The 15,318-nt window shown below is 48.1% G+C and overlaps 2 protein-coding genes across 7 annotated transcripts; one reads left to right on the top strand and one right to left on the bottom strand.

The window, feature by feature from the left end:
• Positions 1-60: 60 nt before the first annotated feature.
• On the bottom strand, positions 61-6,296 carry SNX17 (sorting nexin 17). The gene is made up of 15 exons (XM_036262353.1): positions 6,029-6,296; positions 5,489-5,563; positions 4,357-4,474; positions 3,246-3,310; positions 2,900-3,010; positions 2,705-2,795; positions 2,477-2,564; positions 2,167-2,236; positions 1,776-1,868; positions 1,479-1,682; positions 1,224-1,355; positions 988-1,065; positions 774-848; positions 646-687; positions 61-554 (listed from the first exon to the last, which is right to left on the bottom strand). Exons 1-15 carry the CDS (start codon positions 6,089-6,091, stop codon positions 441-443), a joined length of 1,419 nt encoding a protein of 472 aa, XP_036118246.1. The 5' UTR covers positions 6,092-6,296; the 3' UTR covers positions 61-440.
• Positions 6,297-6,412: 116 nt separating this feature from the next.
• Positions 6,413-11,923, top strand: EIF2B4 (eukaryotic translation initiation factor 2B subunit delta). Of its 6 annotated transcripts, none has more exons than XM_036262298.1 (13): positions 6,413-6,509; positions 6,887-6,930; positions 7,225-7,360; positions 7,562-7,765; positions 8,048-8,130; positions 8,309-8,400; positions 8,631-8,745; positions 8,909-8,985; positions 9,922-10,024; positions 10,294-10,421; positions 10,561-10,738; positions 11,356-11,536; positions 11,654-11,897. In XM_036262298.1, the coding sequence occupies exons 1-13, from the start codon at positions 6,479-6,481 to the stop codon at positions 11,851-11,853; spliced, it is 1,572 nt and encodes a 523-aa protein (XP_036118191.1). In that variant the 5' UTR covers positions 6,413-6,478; the 3' UTR covers positions 11,854-11,897. The 6 variants fall into 6 exon arrangements, with proteins under 6 accessions (XP_036118191.1, XP_036118190.1, XP_036118192.1 ...); XM_036262297.1 differs by having other exon boundaries at positions 6,414-6,509; positions 7,559-7,765; positions 11,654-11,901; XM_036262299.1 differs by having other exon boundaries at positions 6,455-6,509; positions 7,559-7,765; positions 8,657-8,745; positions 11,654-11,923.
• Positions 11,924-15,318: the final 3,395 nt, after the last annotated feature.

Genomic DNA, 15,318 nt, shown 5'->3' with positions numbered 1-15,318 from the left:
ACCCTTAGCACAGCAGTCCATGCTGTGATGGGGGAAGCAGGGGCAGAGAGGGAACCAGAGGTAAGCAGCAATCAGGCTGAGTTTAATGACAGGAAGCTGGGCCAGACCATACACAGACCTCTGCCCATCCCCTTGGCCCATGGCCCTGAGGAGCCAGAAGCTGCTGGGGGAAGCTATGGTTACTCCCCAAGGCAGGTAACCGTGGTCCCGTGGACTTTGTGCAAAATACTAAATGCTAATTTGGCATTGAGGGCCAGCTCTGAGACGGGGATAATCCTTTGTACAGCCAGCCCAAGAGGGAAGAGGTTAGGAGACCCCTGGCTGAGAGGAGCAAATGGGAAGGTAAGAAGAAAAAGACCCCTGGGCTTGGGGGATACAGGCACAGGGCAAGTTTTTGAATATTCCTCTGGGGTAGAGGGCAGACATCCTAGCACTGGAGATCACAGATCCTCATCTCCAATGCCCTCGAAGGCGAAATTGCCATGGACATCACTGGCACTGGCATCTGTGCTGGGACTGCCAATTCCCCGCAAGCTCACGGCACTCAGCTTGCTCTGTAACAAAGGCAGGGTTGGGTCAGAGGGCTCAAGTCTCCCTGAGATACCCTACAAACACCCATTTCACCAACCCTCATGGGAAACTCACTGAGAGTTTGACAATGGACTCCCGGCTGGCATCAGGTGACTCCTGAGGAAGAGGAGGCAGAGGTGTCAGACACTTCACTGGGGCATGAGGCAAGCCTGGGGGCTAGGGCACTGATACTTAACACTTACAAGCAGCGGTGGAGATTTCACTGCTTGCTGGCTGTCTGAGCGTCTCAGGGTGCCTGCCACCCGCCGGCGCAGCATCTGGAGATGGAGGTACAATGTGCTAATAAGTGCAGGACCACTCCCTTTGGCATCCCCATCACTCCCCTCCCTCACATCTGAGACAAAAGGCAAGGGAGAGCACAACCACTTAGCTACCTGGTCCACACTTGCTACTTACCTTCCTGATACTGCCCCCGGATTTCTTCACCATCAGTTCATCTACCATGGACTGCAAACAGATGCTCATCATGATAGCCTGAGGGCAAGAGGAGCACTCAGCCTAGAGTTGTCATCTTGAGCCCAGCACCCCTAAGATAAGGGCTCCCACTCACATGGAGTCCTGGAAGCCCTAGACTTGGGTATCTAAGAGAGGCGGTGCAATGGGGTCCAGGAGGCATGAGGGTGGGCTCACACCTGGGGGCTGGTGATGGTGACCCACTGGAGCCGGTCCTTGCTCATGAGGTATTCGAAAGCCAGTTCCAGACGGACCTCACCCCGGCCCCGACCCGGGCCTGGGCTGCTTGTGCCTCCGCTGGGCAATGGCACCTGGGAGAGAAAGAGGCGATCAATCTGCCATGCTCCCTGACTCGCTGTAGCCCGGCCCATTTCTGAAACTCAAGGCTTGCCAGGCCTCCATCCCAAAGGCCTCTCCCTCCTACCCCAACTCACAGAGGAGGTGACCCGCCAGCACCGCATGCGGGTAACCCGAAAGGAGCCTTCACGGAGTTGCTGGCCAGGCAGGCGGAGCTGGAGGCTGAGCTCACTGTTGCCTGCGCTCACCACTACTGGACAGTCCTTCTCTGGGAAGTCAGCCACACAGGCATCGAAGCGCAAGTAGCCATAGTGTCGCAGCGTCTGAGCCAGCCGCAGGAACTGAAACCCAGTCACCACGTGGGGTGGGTCAGGAGGAAGAAGCAGGGCAGCTCAGAGAAAGCAACCCCTTGGAGGAAGACAGGCAGACCTCACCTCCTTCTTGGAGACCTTCTCTTGCAGAGACTTGAGCTGCCGGTGCTGCTCCTTGGTGACCAGGATCCACCCACGCTCAATGTCTGATACTGTCTGCAGTGGAGACAAGGGGTGAGAGGTTCGGGGCTCCCAGTGAGAGGTCCAAGGAAAAGTGTCCAGTTACCTCTATCTAGCCTGACCCCCTAGCCCCACACTTGAATGACATCTTTGCAGCGAGTCCTTGACCATAACAAATCTACAAAGTAGGGAGAAATGTTGTGCCAGGTACCCTGATAGTATTCTAGGAACTTCCCCATGAACTGAAAATAAAGACACGAAAGGAGTTTTCTTGGCAGAGTGGGAGACCACAGTCATTTTCAGGGGAAGGGTTCTGAGGCAGCTCCAAGCTCACCTGAGCATAAAGCAGGTTCAGGCCAACCCGGTTCTCCATGACATCATCATCATAGGCAGAGTCCCAGTAACTGTGAGTCCAAGGGGGTAGAAAGAAGTAATGGAGTTAAGCTGGGGTAAGGCAAGAGACAGAATGGAAAATAGGGGTAAAACAGGAACAATCTAGAACTAGGCTAATGCTATGGTGGGAGGAAGCTTGGGAGGCCTGGTAGAAACACCCAGTGCTATTCCCTTGTCCAGATTATTCTGTCTCAGTACATGGCCCAGTAATTCAATCTAGCACCTCCCCCTCCTCCAAGCCCAGCCCTGACCTCTTTCTTAGTACAATCTTATACTCTTGACTCCGAAGACTGGTAACTGACACATAAGGCAGCTCAAACTCTTGCAACTTCCGTACAACTACGGATTAAAACAAAAAAAGGAAAATGTCATGAGACTCAAAGGGAAGGAAATCAAGAGGGAAGCACTGAGGAAATGCCAGGGGGTGTACAGAGGCAAATTCACCACTTGAAGCACAGAGTAGCAGTAGAGAAACTCACAAGAAAAGGCTCCATCCTCTTTTTCTCGAACTAGAAAGAGACTAAAATAACCGATCAAGTCATCTGGAAGATCCAGCTTTGCAGCCACAGCCTGGGGGTAAAGAAGGAAGTACAGCTCATCATGCTGGCTGATTCCAATTACCCTCCAAACCTGGGACCCTGAGATGCAGGGGTAGTACAGAACAAGCACCTCACCTCCAGGACATCTTCAGTCTGATCTGAAGTTAGCACATTAACCAGAACTTTCTGCCCGTTGCTGAGCAGCACTTCCAAAGAGACCTCTTCTGTGGGGACCTGCTGTGTCTCCTGGGAATGGAAGGCACCACTTTAACCCCTGCCCAACTCTCTATGTCTAGGTCTCTCTGGTATCTTTATTCTCAGCTACTTAATTACATGTCTCCTTGATTTCATTGGTACAGCAGAAGCCTCATTCCATAAAAAAAATGGTGCCAGGATGACTCCTTGGTAGCCACCTCATTAAAGTGATGTGTCCCTACAGGAAGGTCCTTCCCTTAAATATTGGTCCCACCCAAAGCCTCACCTGTTGTGCTCGACGCAGGAAACTATTGAAGGTCTCACTGCTACCAAGTAATGGGTCTTGCCGAACTACAGGGACAAGAGAATGATGTTCCAGACTCCTCCTTGGCTCTTCCCAGTTCTCTTCTTGGTAAGTTCCCCCTCCGCCCCCCCCACCTCATTTCCTGAGCTGATGGTGGCCTGTCACATCCCAAGGTGGCCTCATCTCACTCACTGTTTACATAAATTCTTCACCTGCCCCACCCTTGGCTGCCATCTAGTTAAGTCCAGTCTATAGAACTAGGGAAGTAACAACGATGTCAACTGAAAGCACATCAGATGCAATTTAAGCTCTCCCCACCCATCTAAATAGCTTTAAGACCATTCAGTGTTATATCAGTATTTCTTGTTTTTTTATCCTCACCTGCGGACATATTTTGATATTTTGTTCAGATAGAGTGGGAGGGAGAGAGAAAGAGAGAGAAACATTGACGTGAAAGGGACACATCGAGTGGTTGCCACACACACGACCCAACCAGGGCCGGGGATAAACTGCAACCGAGGTACCTGCCCTTAGCGGGAACCAAACCCGGGTCTCTCGGGACTGCAGGCCAATGCTCTAACCGCTGAGCCAAACCGGCCAGGGCTCTATCAGTATTTCTCATAGATGTTAGTGCCCAAGCTCCTTTCCTGGTATTTTGAGTATCCTGGCATGCTACTTACTGGTGCTAATTATTATTTTTTATTTTTATTTTTTATTTTTCCTCACCCGAGGACATTTTTCCATTTTTTGTTCAGATGGAGCGGGAGGGAGAGAGAGGAACAGAGAGAGAGAGAAACATCGATGTAAAGGGACACATCGAGTGGCTGCCACCCACACGACCAACCAGGGCCGGGGACAAACTGCAACCGAGGTATGTGCCCTTAGCGGGAACCGAACCCGGGTCTCTCGGGACCGCAGGCCAACACTCTAACCGCTGAGCCAAACCGGCCAGGGCTTTACTCGTGCTAATTAAATACAGATCAAACAAGAGGCTTTTTATGTCTAGACTTTCGGACCTTCTACAGAACCAGCTATTTGGTCTCTCCCCATTGTCCTCAACAGGGCCAGCCTAAAGTTCCCTCCAACCACTCACCAGCTTGCATGTACTTCTCTAACTGCTCTCTCCTCTGTTCTACTTCAGCAGGTGTCAGAGAGAAAAGCTTCTTTGGGGGAAATGCAGGAAGCACATTAGCCCCATACTCCTTCCGAAGCTATTTAGAGAAAGAGATATAACCCTTCACATAAACATATCAAGCAAGAGTAGGCAATCCATGCTCACAATGTTATCTTGGGCTCCCTTACCCTTCCCTCAGTGCCTGTTCCCAATGTACTCTGGTCATCTATGAAACAATCCCTTTGGTAGAGGTAGCATTCAAATAAAGCTGTTCTTCTGTTCCAGACATAAGTTCTTTCCTGTCTTACTGGGTTCAAGTCAGCCCCTTCAGTGTGGAGAGGGTTTGTATGGGACTAGAGCCTACAGAACCCCTTGATTATCTAGCAACACTGTGTTCACTGAACCCTCACAGGAAGCAAAGGGCTTTATAAGGAAAATTTATGTGCACAAATAGTTAAATAATAGCTAAATATGTTCACAAAGAACCTTGGAACTTAGAGACTTTAAAGATCAACAAGTTCATTTTTCAGTTGTAGAAACTGAGGCCCAAAGGAATTAGGTAGCTTGCTCAGGGTTGCACAATTAGTTATCAGTAGAATCAGGACTCTGAACTGAGTTAAATACAGAGTTTACAGTCTGGTGAGAATGACAGAGGAACATTGCAACACAGATACATAAAGATAACTGGAACAGCTACTCACACTGAGATGAGCCACAGAACACAGAAAAAAGTCAGTTAATGGTTTTTACAAGCAAGGAAAAGAATCTCAAGTTGCAGCTCAGATGACAGAAGGAATGTGCTTTGGCAGCTGACAGAGGGGTGGGTAGGAGGTCCTTTTTCATGCACAGGCAAAGCCTGAAGTAAGCCAGGGGTCAGAACAGCAAGAAGGAGGATGTGAGCATAGGGAGGAATAATTAGAGGGCAGACATGAAGATTCTTAGGGAGTTCCCCGGAAATGTCAAAGGATAAGATAAAGTTACAGGTCCTTCCCTGTACCAGTGATTCAAGAGGAACTACAGCCTGCAGGAAAGCGATGAGGGCGAAAACAGACATTGAGGCCCAGGTGTAGGGAGGGGCTTGAAGCTGCGTAAAGCAGGTTGCTAGTCCCACCTGCTCGTGCAGCCCCAGGAGTTGGCTGTAGCGCACCCGACAGTGCAGGACTCCATTCACGTGAATGTTATAGGCCTGAGAACACAAAACCAGGCAAGCATTTTAGGGTCGCGGTCCGGGCTACCCCTGTGAGAATCCTGGCAGAAGTTGCCTGGCACAACTCCACTTGAGTAACGCGCAGAGACTTTCCGAAGGGTTGTCGGTCTGTTTTCCCCAGGGCCAGGTCCCAAAGCAGACGGACCAGTCCTGAGGAAATTCGGGTGTTCGTGTCGCAGTCTCCATACCCAAGAGGCCAGTGACGCCCATCAGAGCAGCCGCGGCTGAGCTGGAGGAGGCGACGCAGGCGAACAAAGGACATACAGAAGCTAGGGGAACCCCCGGACGAGCCTGAGACGTGATATAAACTCCCAGCAAGACCGTCGGCAGTCCGCGGCCTGGGAACAGACCCAAATGTTGGCGGCCAGGCCTCGGAGGCCACTCCGAGAGGACTCCGGCCCGTTATCCCCGCCCCTGCCCGGCCCGGCTCAAGCCGCTCCTCACCACGTAGGCAGAGCCGCCGCTGTCCCCGCTGCGGGACTCGGTTTCAGGAATGGAAAAGTGCATGTTCCCTGCGGCGGGGCCCGGCCACGCACCGGACTGTGAGGACCGCAGCGGCTTTGCACGCTCGCCTCCGCTACTCAGCGCGACCCCGTAGCTTCACTCGCCATTTTGGGGGCGGGGTTCTGAGATCGGATATGGAAAGGACGGAGGGACGTCCACTCTTGGGCGAAGCCCACGGCATGCTGGGAACTGTAGTCTAAAAGGCCAGGAGAGACAGCCGGGACTGGCCGACCCTAGCGGAGATGGTGCTCATCGCCACCCGTAGGCCGGATGGCGCGCCAGTGCACGTCGGAAATTGTAGTCGGCTTGGGGGCTGAGCGCCACAGGTGTCGGCCCGGGAGGCGCTGTTGTCCTTGTGACCACGTGGGGCGGAGCCTGGGACCGAGGGTGATGGCTGCCGTGGCTGTGGTTGTTCGCAAGGGTGAGTGAAGGGCCGGAGCTCACAAATAGGTACGCGAGCCGACAGGCTCCGGACGCTACTGCTGGGCCTTGAGGCCCTCTGGGCACTGTTCAGTTCCGGCGCCACTCCGGACACTGGTCTGCCCTGCCTCGGGCGCAGCCCGGAGCCGCGTACCGGCTGGTTCCCGTGGGAAGCGTGGGTGCCCCTCCTTTTTCTCTCCCCCGCCTACCCTTTGATCCTGCCGCGCACTGCGTCCCCACGCGAATCCTTGGCTCGCCTCCCGCCTGCTGGCGGAGCCGTGGACATGCCGACCCATCAGCCAGCTGCGCCCGGTGCGAGTCCCCTCAAACCCTCCCAGAGCCTCTCTGGGTCACTTTGTGCCCTGTTTTCTGATGCAGACTCGGGATCTGGGATGAAGGCGGAGCTTTCTTCTCGGCCTGGGGTAAGTGAGGGTGCCCTCCCAAGCCGCCTGTCAAGCGCCACTCTGGAGGCTTTTATCAGCTTTATTACGCCCCAGCTTCCATCCCTGTTTCACTTTATTTCTCAGTAAAGCCAGGAGATTTTAGAGTTCTTGTCGCCCTAACGGTATTGACCCTGGAACAGAAGTTTTGATGCCGGTGGGGTGAGCGTTAGGGAAGTTTAGGGACTTTGCCTTCTGGTTATTTTGTGAGGGTCCGTTAGTGTTTACTTACCTTTGGAAGTGTTGGGGAAGAAAAGTATTCTGTTTGTGTCTTAGGCAGCAGGGAGGGAGATGACCCAAGAAGAGAAGCTGCAGCTTCGGAAGGAAAAGAAACAGCAGAAGAAGAAACGGAAGGAGGAAAAGGGGGCAGAACCAGAATCTGGTTCTGCTGTATCTGCAGCCCAATGTCAAGGTGCGGGGGAGCGTTTTTAAAAATGCTGAGTGTGGAGGTGGTAGAGGGATGTATGGCAGAAAAGGGGAGACAGGACAGAGCTGGTTTGAGCAAATGAAGATGGGAGAAGTTTAGATAGGCAGAGAGAGAAGCTTTGTTGGTAGTAAAGCATAGATACTACCTGCCTGGGGCTTGGGCACGTCTTCCTTTTATCTTTAGTAGGCCCAACCAAAGAACTGCCAGGACCTGGCAATCAGTTGGGCACTACTGGGGAGAAAGTTCCAGCTGGTCGGAGTAAAGCTGAACTTCGTGCTGAACGGCGAGCCAAGCAGGAGGCTGAGCGGGCCCTGAAACAGGCAAGAAAAGGTGAACAAGGAGGACCACCTCCTCAGTCCTGCCCCAGCACAGCCGGAGAAACCCCCTCAGGTATCTTCCTTTCACTTTAAGACCTTTGATTCTAATTCTTGTGTTAGCCCAGGCTTTTCCAGAGTAAAACAGTTCTAGTCTCCCATTCTTTGCCTTGGTTCTCAGAGTTCAAAATTCTCCCCTCAACCTCACCCTACCCTATTTCTTCTACTCTTTCTCCTGCTTTTTCTTCCCCTTTCCCTCTGTCCAGTTTTTCTCCATGTCTCTTATGCCCTAAAAGCCAGTTTCTCAATATCATATCACCTACAGAATCTTGAAAACACGGTAGTCCTTCTTTTTTAGGAGTGAAACGTCTCCCTGAGCACACTCAGGTTGATGACCCCACACTTCTGAGAAGACTTGTTAAAAAACCAGAGCGACAACAGGTAGGAAATGAATTTGGTGTGTGGCCAGGAAGAGCCTAGGGAGATGGGAGAGAGGGTGCTTGGGGCAAAAATGAAGAACTTGGAGAAGGATGGGTATTTGGGACAAGGTAGTTTCACTATTTCCTTCCTTTCTAGCTTCATCTCCAAGCCATTGATTTTGTTCCCCTATTTTGTCAAGGTTCCTACACGAAAAGATTATGGATCCAAAGTCAGTCTTTTCTCCCACCTACCCCAGTACAGCAGACAAAACTCTCTGACCCAGTGTATGAGGTAGGATCTTCTGCCATAATTTTTAAGTCTGAGGAGTTTTAGTGATTATGTATTGAAAGTGACAGGAAATTTGAGATTGGATCTATGGGAAGAAACATGAACACAAGGCAAAACTCTAGTGGAAATGGGGGTGTTTGTGCTAGTGAAGGAAGTTCCTTTTCATTAGGGGCAGGTGGGCAGTTAAGTGCTCAAGCTCCCTTGCAAAGTGTGTGACACCGCCATCCCATCAGCATTCCATCCTCTGTGATCCACCCAGCCATGGTGCGACTCGGCCTGCAGTACTCTCAGGGCCTGGTCAGTGGCTCCAATGCCCGGTGTATTGCCCTGCTTCGTGCCTTGCAGCAGGTATGTCCTGTCTTATTCCCTCTTATGACCCAGCCCCACATTCCCCAACACTACCCCAGCTTCTGTCGTCCTCAGAACACTTTCTTCAGTAAAGGTTACCCTATACCCCTTTTAGAGACCTTTATTAGGGAACATTTTGTTGATCAACTTATGTATACTACAGGTAATTCAGGATTACACAACACCACCCAATGAAGAGCTCTCAAGGGACCTAGTCAATAAATTAAAGCCCTATTTCAGGTAAGGAGAGCCACTATAGGCCCACTACCAGCTACCTAGTCCTTTTCTTGTATCCTTTCTCTTGCTTTTCTACTTTTTTATCTTTGTCTTTTTTTTTTTTTTCTTAATTTTTTTAATCTTTACCCGAGGGCATTTTTGCATGTATCTTCAGATAGAGTGGGAGGGAGAGAGAGAGAGAGAGAGAGAAACATCCATGTGAGCGAGACACATCGACTGGTTCCCACCCACATGACCACAGCTCGGGGCTGGGGACAAACTGCAACCAAGGTACATGCCCTTAGCGGGAGCTGAACCCAGGTCTCTGGTCTGTGGGCCAACGCTCTAGCCGCTGAGCCAAACTGGCCAGGGCTGTCTTCTTTTTTTTAATCCTCACCCAAGGACATTTTTCCATTTTTTGTTCAGATAGAGTGGGAGGGAGGGAGAGAGGGAGAGGGAGAAACATCAATGTGAAAGGGACACATCGAGTGGTTGCCACCTGCATGACCCATCCAGGGGTGGGGACAAACTGCAACCGAGGTACATGCTCCTAGCAGGAACCGAACCCGGGTCTCTCTGGACTGCAGGCTGACACTCTAACCGCTGAGCCAAACCGGCCAGGGCGGGCTGTCTTCTTTTTAAAGAATTTCTTATTGCCCTGGCCGGTTTGGCTCAGCGGTTAGAGCGTCCGCCTGCGGTCCAGAGAGGCCCGGGTTCGGTTCCCGCTAAGGGCATGTACCTCGGTTGCAGTTTGTCCCCGGCCCTGGTTGGTCGTGCGGGTGGCAGCCACTCGATGTTTCCCTCTCTCTCTCTTCCTCTTTCTCCCTCCCACTCTGTCTGTACAAAAAATGGAAAAATGTCCTCGGATGAGGATTAAAAAAAAAAAAAAGAATTTCTTATTAATGTAAAAGCTTTGTAAATTGTGAAGAGTCACCCAAATATAAGGTGTTCTTGTTTTAGCTTCCTGACTCAGTGCCGTCCCCTGTCGGCAAGCATGTACAATGCCATCAAGTTCCTTAACAAGGAGATCACCGGTGTGAGCAGCTCCAAGCGGGAAGAGGAGGTGATGAGTATGAGAAAATGAGCAAGGCATGCACCTGGGGGTAGAGCTGAGAAACATATTCAGGACTCCTAGGAGGGACAGCATGGCTGTTCTGTTTTGGTCAAGGGTTGAGAACGTGGTTGACTATTTGACTTGTGCCATTTTTGGGTCCCCTTTAGGCAACCCCCTCCTCCTTGAGCCCATCATTATACATATATTCAAGCATCTGGCATGGTCATCAGGAAGAAGTGTGTCCATTTCTTGTTCCCTAAGCATCCTACTCCATTTAGGCCAAGTCAGAACTTCGAGCAGCCATTGATCGGTATGTGCAAGAGAAGATTGTGCTTGCAGCTCAGGCAATTTCACGCTCTGCTTATAAGAAGATCAGTAATGGAGATGTGATCTTGGTATATGGATGGTATGGTTCAGATGCTATGACTGAGAAAACTGGGGAGGTGAAATTATCTGAAGAAGGGACTACCCTTTTTGCACTTTAGGAATGAGCTGGCTATCAGCTAGTAACATTATAACTGAATTCTCCTCTCCATTCATTCCAGCTCATCTCTGGTGTCACGAATTCTTCAGGAGGCTTGGGCTGAAGGCCGGCGATTTCGGGTGGTAGTGGTGGACAGCCGGCCACGGCTAGAAGGAAAGCACATGCTACGCTCTCTGGTCCATGCTGGGGTCCCTGCTTCCTACCTGCTGATTCCTGCAGCCTCCTATGTGCTCCCAGAGGTGAGGGCAGAGAAAAGGGACTCCAAAGTTGGAGTAGAAGGGTTTGGTAGAATAGATGTAACCCTTGGAAGGTGGGATTATAATTATTTAGAAATATTAGAGTTGTATGGACCTGTTTATATTTAAAGGGAAAAACACCTAGAGCGTGTTATTACAGTCAAACTGTTAAAGAACATTATATTAAACTAGCAACCACTAAGAGGGAACAGGACAAAAGTAACTTGAGAGTTTAGTTTTCCTGTGGGAGGTGCAGTAGGTCATTGGTCAGGTGTTTTCCAAGAGCCATCACTAAGATTTGTCAGTCATTGTCTCTTTTTTTTTTCCTTTATTGATTTTTTGAGAGACAGGGAGAGAGATAGAAACATCGATGGGAGAGAACATCGAATGGCTGCCTCCTGTATGCCCCCCACTAGGGATTTTACCTACAACCTGGTCATGTGCCCTGTCTGGGAACAGAACTGGCAGCCTCTTGGTGCATGGGTCAGTGCTCAACTACTGAGCCACACCAGCAGGGCTTGTTAGTCATTTTCTTAATATTGCTGCCCTGGACAGGAGTGGAGAACATTATTCTGCGTTGATCACAGATTACATTTCCTCCCCTCTCCTCTCCAAAATAGGTTTCTAAGGTGCTATTAGGAGCTCATGCACTCCTGGCCAATGGATCCGTGATGTCACGGGTAGGGACAGCACAGCTGGCCCTGGTGGCACGAGCCCATAATGTGCCAGTACTGGTCTGCTGTGAAACGTACAAGTTCTGTGAACGTGTGCAGACTGATGCCTTTGTCTCTAATGAGCTAGGTAAGGAGGCCCAGGAGGGCATAAGAGAAGGTTCCAGGGACTGATATTTGGGAGGGGGAGGTGTTAAACTACAACTTGTTTTCTAAAAAGACATAATGGGTACACCTCCCATTGCAGATGACCCTGATGATCTGCTGTGTGAGCGAGGAGAACATGTGGCCTTGGCTAACTGGCAGAACCACCTGTCCCTACGGTTGTTGAATCTGGTCTATGATGTGACTCCCCCAGAGCTTGTGGATCTGGTGATCACAGAGCTGGGGATGATCCCCTGCAGTTCTGTACCTGTTGTCCTACGAGTCAAGAGTAGTGACCAGTGAGTGGGGGAGCACAAGGTCAATAAAAGACATACTTCCTACACTCAGCAACTGTTGCTTTGGTCTCTTTTAGCATCGCCACCGCTTAGAGTAGGAGTTCAGATTCCCTAATTCCTTTTAGTACCTGCTACCAATCCCAGACCTTTATGGAGACCCTCTCAGGTGACTAGCTCCATGCCAGTGCTTTAGGACCCAAGTGAAGGTCAACATGGAGACCAAAAACTATCCCAAGTCTTCATCCTTTTATTGAGTATCTAAGTGCCAGACACTGAGCTAGATATGAGGAGGAATATAAGGACAAATAAGAATCCTAGTCTTAACTATTATCTGTTAATATTGTATTATTTATATTAAGTGAATAGTTTAATATTTATATCAAATAATTATATATTAATAAGCATTTGGTATCCTTAGAATTGAGTACTTATTATGTGTCAGAAATGGTTCTAATTCCTTTCTTATCAATTTATGAAGCTTAATCTAACTCTGCGAAGTGAGATTTTAGAGATGCGAAAACTGAGGCACAGAGAGGTTATTTGCCAAGTCAACACGGCTATAAGGAGAGGTTAAGTTACTTGCCCAAGATAACACAGTAACTAAACCAGTATGTGATCTCAGGCATTCTGAATCCAGAGACTGTACCTTTAACTTTTATGCTATTTGCCATTAAGGAACATTCATCATGGTAGAGGAAGACAGATAGTATCTACAATATGAGATAAACTCTACCAGTAATATGAAGAGTTTCTTGGGAGGAACCAAGGATGGGCCAGAGATCTAGTAAGGTTGGAGAAGACTTCACAGGTAACATCTGACCTAGTCCTTGCAGGATAAGTTTCTCAGATGGAAAAGAATGGGAAAGAGGAAATAGCTTAGACAGACTAGACCTTAAAATTTGTTGCTAATTCTAAAATATGAGGCTAATTCCAAAAAGTTCAGTAGTGTGGTAAGGCTTATATGGAGAGTGGGTAATAAAGCTGCAAAGGTAAGGTTGGGTGGGGGCCAGATTGTGAGGGTCGGACCACTGTGATTAGCTTAAAAAAAAAACAAGTTATCCATTTTGTATATGTATGTGTTTTATTGAAAACTTTCAAGCCCTGGCCGTTTGGCTCAGTGGTTGGAGCATCGGCCTGTGCATCAGAGAGTCCTGGGTTCGGTTCCCACTAGGAGCATGTACCAAAAATACAAAAAAACAAAACAAAAATTTCAAGCAGCATGGAAGTAGAGTGAACTATACAAAGAATCCCTACCACCAGAAGTGATAATTATCCATATATGTCACATTTGCTTTTTTTCCTTCCCTTACTTAAGCTACTTAGAGCAAATCCCAGACATTATCATTTCACTCCTACAAACTGCAGCATCTCTAAAAAATATGGAAATTTACTATATTATTACACTTATTAAATTCTTTCCTTTGTTGTCCAGTCCATAATCAGATTTCCTTGATTGTCTCAAAATGGCTTTTTATAGTTCATTCGTTTGAATCACAATCCAAACAAACCCACACATTATATTTGGTTATTGTCTTAAATTTCTTGTAATCAGAAGCAGTCTTCCCCATGCTCGTTTTCTGTTGACACTGACATGTTTGAGAAACCAGGTTGACTTTCATATTGCCTTACATCAGGAGGCAAATAAATGGTTGCTTGTTCCATTTTCAGTGATGACTGGGTTCAGGCATTTTGAAATTTGCCATCCATTGATGATTGTTGCTCAAATTCTGTTATCAGGAGAAGCAAAATGGTGATTTTTCTTCCCCCCTAATTCTATCATTCTTTCCACATTACTAGCTGATAATCTTCTGTAAAGAACTCTGTCATCAGTTTTCTTTTTCTTATTAGCTTTTGTTCTGAATTACAGTTCATACTGGAAAGGCAGTATGAATGCTTCTTACCTCTTATTTGCAGTTTTCAGGAATTGATCACTAGTTACTTCTAGTGGTATACAATGACTAATTGAGTTTTTGGCTTTTTATCTTTTTATAAAGATCATTATGAACTCAGTAAGAAAAATATTGAGCATACCACTCAATCATCAGAATTAATCAGAAGTTCACAAGGGTCAGCTAGGTGCTTTAGAAAGATAACTGGTTAGAAAGATTAGAAGCAGAAAACAGATCAGTTAAAAGATTGCCTATCATGCCTGGCTGGTGTGGCTCAGTGGACTGAGCGTCATCCCATAGACTGAGAGGTCCCAGTTCAATTCCCTGTCAGGGCACATGCCTGAGTTGTGGGCTCAATCCCCAGTAGGGGGTGTGCAGGAGGCAGCCCATGGATGTTTCTATCTCCCTTCCTGTCTCAAAAAAATTTAAAAAAAAAAAAAGGATTGCCTATTGCCCTGGCAAGTTTTGCTCAGTAGTTAGAGCATCAACCTGAGGACCAGTCCCGGGTTCAGTTACTGCTAAGGGCACGTACCTCGTACCTCAGTTGCAGTTTGTCCCCAGCCCCAGTTGGGGTCTTGTGGGTGGCCGCCAGTGGATGTGTCTCTCTCACGTTGATGTTTCTCTCTCTCTCTTCCCCCCTCTCTCCCACCTGCTCTATCTGAAGATAATGCAAAAATGTCCTCGGGTGAGGTTAAAAAAAAAAAAAAAAATTACAAGTGTACCTAAATTCTGGTTCAGTAATTCTACTTCTAGGAATTTATGCTATCCATATACTCACACATTTGAAGTAACTTAGATACAAGGTTATTTATAGCAGCATTGTTTATAATTGCAAAAGGCTGGATACCACTTAAATACCACTAATATTAATAAGGGACTAATTAAACTACACTACATTCATATAATTAAATACTAACAAAGAATAAAGTTATTTTATGTACAGAAATGGAACAATCTCCAAGGTATACTTAGTTAAAAGAAGCAAAGTGTGTGTAGTTGCTGTTTGAATGGAATGGGGGAAAGATACATGTATTTGCATATGTGCATACATACGTAAAATATCTTGGACCTGTACCAAGAAACTGCCTGTGTGGATGTGGTCTGGGAGGCTGGAGACAAGAGGTGGAACTCTTCAGTTTGTACCCTTTGCATTTTCAATTTTGAGCTATGTGAATGTCTTTTTTTTTTAAATCCTCACCCGAGGATACATTTTTCCATTTATCTTCAGATAGAGTGGGAGGGAAGGAGGGGGAGAGAAACATGGATGTGAGAGAGACACATTGACTGGTTGTCTCCCACACGACCCCAACCAGGACCAGACCAAACCACAACCAAGGTACATGCCCTTGACCAGAAACAAACCTGAGACTCTGGTCCGTGGGCCAACACTCCAACTGCTGAGCCAAACTGGCCAGGGCTGAATGTCTTATTACTAAAACAGATACAATTATTAATATAAAAAGATTTTACAATTGTTCAAGTCAAAGATAGCCCAATCTGAGTCAACAGGCATGGAAAGGAGACAGATCTGTTCATTACAGAAGCATTTAAGATGGGATGTATTGGGGAACCAAGCCTCAACT

The sequence above is a fragment of the Molossus molossus genome, unplaced genomic scaffold (genome assembly GCF_014108415.1).
Source record: "Molossus molossus isolate mMolMol1 unplaced genomic scaffold, mMolMol1.p scaffold_m16_p_15, whole genome shotgun sequence".
In the NCBI taxonomy this organism is placed as follows: Eukaryota; Metazoa; Chordata; class Mammalia; order Chiroptera; family Molossidae; genus Molossus; species Molossus molossus.
The sequence above is the reverse complement of the archived record's forward strand: the minus strand, read 5'-3'. Positions and strand labels throughout refer to the sequence as shown.

Bases quoted from the DNA above. Each gene is read 5' to 3' on its own strand.
- SNX17 (XM_036262353.1), bottom strand. From the start codon at position 6,091: ATGCACTTTTCCATTCCTGAAACCGAGTCCCGCAGCGGGGACAGCGGC. The intron at 2,565-2,704 runs GTGAGTTTCTCT...TTTAATCCGTAG, and splicing joins AGAGGATGGAGCCTTTTCTT to TTGTACGGAAGTTGCAAGAG. The intron at 849-987 runs GTAAGTAGCAAG...CTCCATCTCCAG, and splicing joins CCGGGGGCAGTATCAGGAAG to ATGCTGCGCCGGCGGGTGGC.
- EIF2B4 (XM_036262294.1), top strand. From the start codon at position 6,793: ATGCCGACCCATCAGCCAGCTGCGCCCGGTGCGAGTCCCCTCAAACCC. The intron at 7,361-7,558 runs GTGCGGGGGAGC...TTTTATCTTTAG, and splicing joins ATCTGCAGCCCAATGTCAAG to TAGGCCCAACCAAAGAACTG. The intron at 10,422-10,560 runs GTATGGTTCAGA...CATTCATTCCAG, and splicing joins GTGATCTTGGTATATGGATG to CTCATCTCTGGTGTCACGAA.